This window comes from Rutilus rutilus, assembly GCF_951802725.1.
Source record: "Rutilus rutilus genome assembly, chromosome: 11".
Lineage (NCBI taxonomy): Eukaryota > Metazoa > Chordata > Actinopteri > Cypriniformes > Leuciscidae > Rutilus > Rutilus rutilus.
In genome coordinates, this window is record NC_140216.1 from 37806597 (window position 1) to 37817351 (window position 10755).

At 38.0% G+C, this 10755-nt stretch overlaps 2 protein-coding genes across 4 annotated transcripts in view; one reads left to right on the forward strand and one right to left on the reverse strand.

Annotated features, from left to right (window-relative positions):
* The first annotated feature begins 1359 nt into the window (after positions 1 to 1359).
* sp8a (sp8 transcription factor a) lies at positions 1360 to 3386 on the forward strand. Its single transcript, XM_084422594.1, has 2 exons — positions 1360 to 1440; positions 2104 to 3386. The coding sequence occupies exons 1-2, from the start codon at positions 1420 to 1422 to the stop codon at positions 3310 to 3312; spliced, it is 1230 nt and encodes a 409-aa protein (XP_084278720.1). The 5' UTR covers positions 1360 to 1419; the 3' UTR covers positions 3313 to 3386.
* A 6268-nt stretch (positions 3387 to 9654) lies between these two features.
* The window catches only part of itgb8 (integrin, beta 8), a 29422-nt gene continuing 28321 nt past the window's right edge, over positions 9655 to 10755 (reverse strand). For all 3 annotated transcript variants that reach the window (XM_084424763.1, XM_084424764.1, XM_084424766.1), the window contains one exon: positions 9655 to 10755. This exon is cut by the window's right edge and continues 489 nt beyond it. The gene's annotated coding sequence lies outside the window, so the exon portion shown is untranslated.

A 10755-nucleotide genomic window follows, 5' to 3' on the forward strand; every position in this document is an offset into this window, starting at 1 on the left:
AATCAATTAGAAGTGTATAAATAAAGATAGAGACACCTAAACTAAAATAGTAGCTGTGTCTGATTATATTAGCCTATATAAAACCAAATGAGTTGTTCTAATTCTGACCTGAAAACTGAATTGATCCCGCGCCTGATTTGTATTAATTAACTTTCCCCCGCTGCCCTGTAATGATCGAACATTAATATCAAACAAATAAAATCACGTGTGATTAAAGCTCACCTCTTTATTAAATTTGAAAGTCAAATTAAACGCATGATGCGCACGTGCACTGCATGATGATGTGTTTCCCTCAGTGCGCGCGCGTGAAACACTGTTACCGTTTTATCACTTTTGCGCATTTCGTTTCCTGTCCACTGCATATCTGGGATTCAAAATCTAATTTTGAAAAAATTAAAATATAAAATAAAATTTGAAAGTTAAAGCAAAAAAAAAGTTTACAAATATATAGGCCTATATTTCTAGATAACTAATCAAATTAAGTAAATCTGTGACCAACTGCTTTGGTTTTCTTGCTTCCATTAAAACCCAAAATGCTCTTTATGACCTCAAATGCAGTGATTCTGAAGTTCTTCTGGAATTAAAGGAAACCAAATAATCATTCTCAAATTCATTTCTTCGCACTCAAATTGTATAATTTGCAATGAATGCATTAGAAAAGAATAGCGTTACAAAATAGACGCATTGGCCAACTGGTAATCTTAGACTTTTTGCATCTGTTGCACTTTAAATATATTGCGACACTTGTGATTAAATGCACTGTATATCATTTCAAACGGTGTTTCCCATAAGCTGGAGTGAGTGAGATCAGAAGCAAGCAGTGCAGGAATGCCTGTGGATCGAGCGCGCGTGAATCTCTGCAGTGAATGAGATGAAAGAGGACTGAGCTCGTGCATGAAGTTCATCTCCTCTTGTGTGTGAAGCTGCTGCTCCAGCACGCGCAACTCCCACTTCAACCCCGCCACGCCCTCATAAAAACACACATCTAAGGCGAAAATGAATCCTGCACTGTTTATATATTTCATATTAGTATGAAATCTAATATCCATTTCATATTAGTGTTGAATTTTGCGCAGCGAAATAAAATATGAAGACACACCCAAATGCATCTCATTAGCATAAAATATTAGTTATCCTTACATGGGTATCCCCAACAATTAGCCTAAAAAAGGTCCACGAAAGGTTCACCCGCCCGCCCTTCCCACTTGTAAACAATTCCCAGCGCAACACGTCACCGAGAGCTCCGCCGATGACATCATCACCGAACGCAGCACTCCCAAGAATTTCCGCTGATCTGATTGGTCGAGCGTGATCTGGTGGATCTTCAAAGCTCGAGCCGAACGCATTTGTGCAACGGTGGGCGGTAAAAGTCTCCAAAACAGCCGAGAGACTTATAAATGTGAAGACCTTTCACAGGTGATGGCAACTTCACTTCTTGGGGTGAGTGTGGCTACATCTCTCGTGTCCTGCAATATATAGCGTGTCTGGGATTTTCAACTGAAATGAGAGCAATCTAAGATTATATAAAGTTTATTTGATGTAAGGTTACATTAGTAATCTTGTGCGTAATGAAAGTTACATTCGGATTGCACTATAGCATATCCTAAAGTTCTTAAACTGTTTATTGAAACGAATATTTGCTTATTCGCCTTTTTATTCGATAGCTACTTCTTTAAAGACCGTTTACAAAATTAGCGAAAACAACATTTCATTTCCGGAGATTGAACAGTTCTTGATGTTTCGGGATGTGCTCTTCAGATTGGTGTTTTTGTTTCTGCGTCCTCGGGTGGTTTGAATGAAAAAGTTCTGCTTTAATTTAATGAAAAGAATAGCAGATTCTGAAAAGTTTAATGCAAGAATATTGTGCTACTTTTAAACTATCGCAGCTCTTTGCTTTCGAAGAACAAATTATCGCAAACATTTAAAGCAAAGAAAAAAAAAAGTTATATTTTGATTGCATTATTATTATTATCGTTGTAGAAAAGTTTATTGCATCAATATGTGTAAAATGGGCTGCATTGCAACTGTTTTTAGACATATTTCAGTATGCTGTAAATTGACCATATTTTGTAATGTAAACCATGTGTTTTTTAATGGTCACAGGAGGAACCGAGGGTTGGATCCACTCCACTGGCCATGTTAGCAGCAACCTGTAACAAAATCGGGAGCTCGAGTCCCTCCTCGGACAGCGGCTCGTTTGGAAAAGGAGGTTTTCACCCGTGGAAGCGCGCGGCGCCCAGCAGCTGCTCTCTCTCCCCGTTCGGCGCGCAACGGAACGAGACATTCAGCGCCAACAGCTCGTTCTCACTAACGGGCTCGAACACATCCACCAGTCCGTTTGGAAACGATTATCCCGTGTTTCAGACTTCAGTCGCGAACAGTTCCCCGGACCCGAGCGCGCAGTCGGTGTTCATCTCGAAAGTGGACACCCTGCAGGGGATTTACCCGAGGATGAGCGTCGCGCACCCGTATGAGACTTGGTTCAAATCCGCGCATGGTGGCCTCTCCGCCGGGGACGTGGGCACCGGTAGCGGGTCCTCCTGGTGGGATATGGGCACCGGCTGGATTGATGTTCAAAGCGCGAACGGCGCCGCGCTCCAGACCTCTTTGCATTCGCCCCTGAGCGGGTACAACTCAGACTATTCCACCATAACTCACTCCGCATTCAGTACCAGTCCATCTCCGCATCTTCTTACTGGTGGGCAGCACCTGATGGACGGATTCAAACCTGTTTTATCCGCCACCTACCCGGAAACCAGTCCCGGTGCCACAAGCGCAGTTTTATCCGGGTCCCCGGTGTTACCGCTTGCCGGGTCACCACGCTCATCCACCAGGCGCTACTCGGGCAGAGCCACCTGCGACTGTCCGAACTGCCACGAGGCGGAGAGGTTAGGGCCCGCGGGGGCCAGTCTGCGCAGGAAGGGCCTCCACAGTTGCCACATCCCGGGCTGCGGGAAAGTATACGGAAAGACTTCTCACCTCAAAGCGCATTTGCGCTGGCACACCGGCGAGAGGCCGTTCGTCTGTAACTGGCTGTTCTGTGGGAAGCGCTTCACCAGGTCCGACGAGCTCCAGCGGCATTTACGCACACACACCGGGGAAAAGAGATTCGCCTGTCCGGTGTGCAACAAGCGCTTCATGCGCAGCGACCATCTCAGTAAACACGTGAAAACGCACAGCGCCTGCGAGCCCGGGTCAACCGGGGTTAAAAAGGGCAGCGATACCGACAGCGAACAGAGTGTACCGGGCAGCCCGGCCTGCCAGTCCCCGGAGATCATCCACACCACAGAACCCGTACAGAACGGCCTCTGAAAACAACCATACACACGCGTTCTTGAAGATAAAGGTTCCAATTAGAGCCAAGACATGTTTAAAAAAAAAAAAAACTCTTTACTGTCAAATCCATTCGAAATAGGTATGTTGGTGATTAAAGAACCCCGAAACTCTGACCTGAAGAAATGATATCCAAAGAACCATATCATTCTTTAAAAAAAGGTTCCAAAATGTTCTTCTTAATTTTAAACTCTACAAAACATTTTTTTTTTCACTGTAAAGGTTCCGTGGATGTTAAAGGTTCTTCTTCCTCCTGACACCCAGAAAAAGTTTTTTGAATTTAGTATTTTTCCATGTCATTACATTGTTTTTTTTTATTCTTATTTTATGCTATGTCCTCTGTAGTGGCAAGACATAAAATGACATGAAATTACATATAGGCAAAAACAATGGGATTTTTTTCATTCACCAATCAATTTTTGTAGGATTTTTTTAACCAAACTTTGTATAAAAATGATTCTCACCTACGTTATTAAAAATATAACGGAATGAATTTATACAACATTTTGCTTTATGCAATATGTGGGTAAAATGGCCATAACTGCATAGTCCCATTCAAAACTTTATCTATTTGCATTTTAATATTATTCTTGTAATAGTATTCTTGGGGCAACAAGTAATGAAAAAAGAAGCGTAATAATAATAGGCAACATTTTCATAATAATATTTTATATGAATATTATATAATATCTTTCCTTATTCACTTGTTGTGTCTCCCAGAATGCCTGATAAACAAGTCCTGTCTCTACAGTGGACGGGTGTGAAATCAACCCTGTTTTGTAAAAGAAAGTCATATTTTGATTAGAAACCCCATAACATTTTCCCGAGAATTTGATTTATGACCAACAATTGCTAAATTTGATCACTAAATGAATGTCAGTCATTTGTAAAGACCAATGAGAAGTTGTTCAAACATTTGATATCTCTGTAAAGCCCTGAATGTGCTCTTTACAGGACATCCACACTTAAAACTCCAGAAAGAAAAAAGAAAAATCACTAAAGGACAAAAGTCTATTCCTGGGTCCCGGGAGGACATGGAACCACCAGAACTTGTTATTGCGTTTTTTGGTGAATTATAATGTCTTCAAAGAACCAGAACTGCCTTTATTTTGAAGAGCGTCACACGTGGACGCGCAATGGACTAAATCATGCAAAAGGCCAGTGGGTTTAATCGATCTATGTTAACTTTGTTTGATCATATTTGACTGTAAATCAGCAGAAGGTCTCTCTCAGGTGTTCTTTATGGATACAGTGATGAAAATAACCTCGTGATACACTGCTGAACTTTCATATTTGCGCTGCATTTGCCATATACAGATTATCCATGTCTATTGAGGCACTTTATTAGCTAAATAAGAAAATCAAGGACTTTATTTCTCAACAGCCGCACACTTGTCTTATCACTCTGTATTTGCCAGTTTAATTTTGTGCTCCTTGATTTGGAAATGCACGCATAATTCGGAGATTTCTGTTCATTGGTCTTATTTTCCTCGTGCAGTTGATATCTATGACAGTGAATCTGAACTCTTCTCGATGCAAAGTGAAATTGTACATAGGACTGTCTTGAAACTCTATTTATCATCGAGTTTGATTTTGTGCTTTGAAGTCTATCAGAGTCGCACTTTGAATCTATATTTATAATTTCAGGATCGGATCGGTTTGTTTCTCTTTTGTTGTATTATTATTTAATTGAGCATGTGTTTGTATCTACTGACCGTTTACTTTGAGGTAATAAAGTCACATTTGACTTGCATATGGACTGTTTCTGAGGGAAGTGGGTTGATAATAACACTAACATTAATACTACTAATAGCCTAGCTATAATAATAGCCAATGTTTTAGATTTTTTTTTTTGTGGCTATAGCCTATATAACATGGTTATATGTAAGCGTTTTGATATCCGCACATATCAACGCTATTAAAGCCTGTAGCCTATCAACTAAAGATGACTTCACTTGCTGAATAAGAATCTGATAATTTAATAATGCAAAATAAACAGAAATGAACTAGAGTAGCCTGCGTAAAATACAATCACGTCTCATCAGTTGGTTTTGAATAGACACTCATAATGACTGATGTCTTTAAGAACAAATAAACATAGGCAAAACAAATTAGCCTATAGCCTATCAATGACGCACTATTATTTCTTTTTAAATGATCATGATCTTAAATTATTTTAAATGAGGTTGGCGGAAACTGTGTATTTGGAAGTGACTATCTCAGAATATATTCTCTCTACAGTCATAACATAATAAAATCACACATGTAAATAATGGCAAACATCAAAGTTCGACTTCTAAACCGCTGTTTCCGGTGCGGTGGCGCGAGTATCTGGCGCCGCTCAGTGCTCACTGAAGGAACTGCAGCTCAAACACGAAGCCAGCAAGCCGTATTTGCTTATATTTAATCCCAGAAAATTAATAATTGATACATTTTAACTTGCTAATAACATTTCCACTATGCGACTTCTTGATATCAACAATTACGTCATCACTCGCAGAAATACGAATTCTTGGTGTGAAGAATCAAATTTCAACTAAAAACTATAATTCTTGATATTGTATTTTCACTAGTTAAATGTCACCTGTCCACACTAACGCATCTTTTTCTCTCCGTTTTAGCCTTCCGTCCATCATAGGCTGCTATTCACATTCAGTTGTTGCTATCAAGAATTGATTTCTTACTAGATTCCAATTTTTGCAAGTAAAAATCATAATTGTTGCTTACTAGTGCAAATTTCTGTTCTTGATATTGACAATTGAATTGCTAGTAAAAATCTTAATTTTTTATATCAATAATTTGATTGCTGACAAGTGTTCATTTCTGATATCATTAATGTGATTGTTACAAGAAAGCCATCTTAGATATCTGAAATTATATTGATATCAGAAATGTATATTTGCACTTGTAACCATGATATAAAAATATATGATTTTTACTCTAAGAATTGTATTTGGAGTAAGAAATCAATTCTTGATCAACTGAATTACAATAGCAGCCTATGGTGACATTTAACTAGTGAAAATACAATTACAGATATCAAGAATTACAGCTTTTACTAGTTGAAATGTAATTCTTGATATGAAGAGTTCTTATTCCTGCGAGTGTGGACGTTATTGCTGATATCAAGAATTCACATTTTTACTAGTATAGATATCAAATTGTTGATATCAAGAATTCCTCTCCTGTGAACGAATAAAAGTTAAAACGGCTTGCCATACCACACTGTTTGTGTCCTTCATTTTTTTTAAGTTCAATCAACTTGGATGTTTAATTCATTACAACTTGAATTCATCACACCGACTTAAAAAAAATGAGTTGAATCTAGTATAAATAAATAAAAAAAGTTGAAAATTGCTTAACTTATTTTGATGAGTTAAAGTAATGTAAAACATATCTGGTCATAACTTATTGATCATATTATATTTTTTTACAGTGCAGCTCACCTTCCAGAACACAAATGAAAAACGTTAGGAACAATATTACGAGACTTTATTAATCTTATCCCGCAACTGACTTTATTGCAGCACGACAGAGAAAAACAGCAACGGGATTTAAAACCTAAAAAAAAAAACTCAATATTATTTAGGTCACAATAACAGGCCAACTAAACTGAATACATTTCATTTTATTTGATGTACCGTTATAATTATCCTGCCTTTATAATATGAATCATTTAGACTTATAAATGTATAATACACTTTAATTATGACACAATTTAACTGAAGAACTTTGTTATGATTTTTATTGATATTCTTTTTTTTTTATGAAACCAACTACAAAGCATAACAATCAAGGCTGGTGTGAGGTTTGATTTACAAGTACAAACACAATCAGTCAGAAATGTGCAGTTTCACACTTTTTTATTTATTTCATCTTTGTTTAACCAGGTAAATCAGATGAGAACAAGTTCTCATTTACAACTGCGACCTGGACTTACTTATTGCTGTACCATGATCTGTTCACACTATACAAAACAATCCAACAAAGCATTTATTTCTAACCAAAAAAAAAAAAAAAAAGAAAGAAAGAGTGACAACTACAAATAAATATCTGCTTAATTCTCCCAATGTAAACACTGTGTTAAATCTGAATTTATTAGAGCCACAGGAATGCTATGGTGACCGCGCTGCATTATGGGTCCGTTGGTCGATCGTTCACTCGGGACGACACGGAGCCTCAGTAGTACACGACAAACAGACACTATAAATACCCACCAGCAGGTAAATAATTAACACTCAATACAGTAAACTAGTGTAGGAAGAAACGTCCTTAAACTCCAGTCGTACCAGGGAATCACGCAGCATAATTTGAGCTGGGAATAGTGCAGAAAAATAATTTACTGTTCTGAGATCTCTGCTTAAATATTAACACGCACAATAAACCTGAATTTCATGTTCACAATCTACAAAAAAAGATTATAATAATAATAAAATCCCACAGCTACTCAGAAAATTGTTAGGAATGGTTAAGCGTAAGCTGAACACTAGGTGGCAGTCTAATCCCAGTCAGCAGGACAGGGCTTTCCTAACCACTGGCTGTGTCCCAAATCACATACTTCCCCACTGTATAGTGGGCAAAAAACACTATGTGACAAAAGAAGTATGTCTGAAATCACAGTCCTCATAAAAGAGGAGGTAACAAGTCTCCGGATGACCTTCTTCTTCCGGTGGGATTCTGAAGTGTGCATACGATGGACACTTTACTATCCCATGAGGCCACAGGAGAGGATTTATGAATGACAGTGAAGCGACGCAACTGAATCTGGTGGGTCACATGATAATGACAACACAGCAAATGCACTGAAAAAAATGATTTGTTGAATTTAAACAAGTTTTTTATCGTAAGTGGTTGCACACAATTGATTTTAGCTACATTTAAACAAATGCATGAAGTTGAACTAAGACCGATTAAGTGCAACTTAAAGGGATACTCCACTTTTTTGGGAAATAGGCTCATTTTACAACTCCCCCAGAGTTAAACAGTTTTACCGTTTTCGAATCCATTCAGCCGATCTCCGCGTCTGGCCGTAGCACTTTTAGCATAGCTTAGCATAGATCATTGAATCGGACAGGACCATTAGCATCTCTCTCAAAAAAATGACCAAAGAGTTTCGATATTTTTCCTATTTAAAACTTGACTCTTCTGTTGTTACATCGTGTACTAAGACCGACGGAAAATGTAAAGTTGCGATTTTCTAGGCTGATATGGCTAGGAACAATACTCTCATTCCTGCGTAATAATCAAGAAACTTTGCTGCCGTACCATGAGTGCAGCAGGCGTAATGATATGACGCAGCGCCTGAAAATAGGTCTAATAGGTTAGACAAACTTAGTCCCGGTCACGTTGGAAGCTGGGGACTATTTTCAGGCGCTGCGTCATATCATTACACCTGCTGGACTCATGGTACGGCAGCAAAGTTTCTTGATTATTACGCAGGAATGAGAGTATAGTAGAAAATCGCAACTTTACATTTTCCGTCGGTCTTAGTACACGATGTAACTACAGAAGAGTCAAGTTTTAAATAGGAAAAATATCGAAACTCTTTGGTCATTTTTTTGAGAGAGATGCTAATGGTCCTGTCCGATTCAATGATCTATGCTAAGCTATGCTAAAAGTGGTACCGCCAGACCCGGAGATCGGCTGAATGGATTCGAAAACGGTAAAACTCAACTGTTTAACTCTGGGGGAGTTGTAAAATGAGCCTATTTCCAAAAAAAGTGGAGTATCCCTTTAATGCATTTGTTTAAATGTAGCTAAAATCAATTGTGTGCAACCACTTACGATAAAAAACTTGATTAAATTCAACGAATCATTTTTTTCAGTGTGTATTACATCCAGATTACATTCCTACCACACACACTCATACTATACAGAACATATTTTTTAGTGGTCGTGAAGTACTTATTCAAAATAGGTACACTAGCAGAGGTGGACAAAGTACACAACTTCCTTACTTGAGTGAAAGTACAGATACTACTGGTCAAATATTACTCCGTTACAAGTAAAAGTTGTAAAGATCAAGTTTTACTTAAGTAAAAGTACAGAAGTACTTGTTTTTAAAAGTACTTAAGTATCTAAAGTAAATGTCAATGCATTGTTTGTTTTATTATAGTTGCACTGTTGTATGTAATACTTACAGTACCTTATGCCTCTGAATCTATGCCTGCCCTCATATCAATATCACATTTATTTCTAGAACACAGTTCCAGTAGTGTGGGATTGAATGTGAGATTGAATAAGTGCACTCAATAACATCCACAATGGTTTCGGACACCCAAATGGCTGTTCCCTCAAAGAGTGCCATATTTAAAGTTTTTTGGCTTTGAATATGTTAGCCTTACTGCTATCTATAGGCTAGTGTGCACCAAAACAATGACAAAATTCGCATTTAGAAGACCAAAGCCAACGTTGAAAATGAAATTCAGGTTGACGTCAGAATCCAACGTCAGATTGACGTCAATCTCCAACGTTGGATAGACGTTGTATTGTGGTTGAAAATGAAAATGGTGTTGACGTCAGACACCAACATCAGCCGTGTTCTCACGTCAACCTGACTTTCATTTCCAACCAAAATCATTCCCTGACTGACGTTACTACTTTCTACTCGAGGACCTTGACAGAAATGTAGTGGAGTAAAAAAAGTACGATATTTGTCTTTCAGATGTAGTGAAGTTAAAGTAAAAAGTTTCCAGAAATAATAATACTCAAGTAAAGTACAGATACTCAAAAAAAAAAGTAAATGTACTTTGTTACTGTCCACCTCTGTCCACTAGTAGGTTTTTACTCTCTGGAGTAGGTAGGTAATTACTTACTTATGTTTTTAGTGTGTTAAGTGTACCGCGCTTTGACATTTTTGTCTTGCACACTTACGTCCTGTCACGTGCACACGCTCTCAAGTGGCCAAACCACAAGTGTGTGTGGGTATCTGAACAGGCCCCCGCTTTTGTTTTTCGCCTACCATATAGAATGAGATTTATGTTTAGAATTGACTATGTTTAGAATTGAATACTGGCATAATGCTTAAAGCATACTGTGAGAAATGCATATTAAAAACATTTGCAAAAAGTATGCAAAAGAACATTCAATCAGTATGCAGCATTGGGGTCACATGACCTCACAACTTTGCATGCATTTTACTACAAAGCACATAATGCATGCAATTTCGGAAATAAATAATGTTGCATTTTTAGTTTAACAAGTATTTTTGTAGTCCAAAATAACGCATCAAGAAAGAGATGTCAAATTCAAGTCCTTCATCACACTTGAAATGTTGCATTGTGGGACAGTGCACTTCGCGTAATCTCAAACGCATCAAGTCTTCTGTGTATTTTCTGCAAGCGTACTGCAGAAACAGAAGAAGCAGTGAGATAGTATGCTAATTCTGAACACAGCCAGAGTCTGTAGTGTATTGACAGAAAT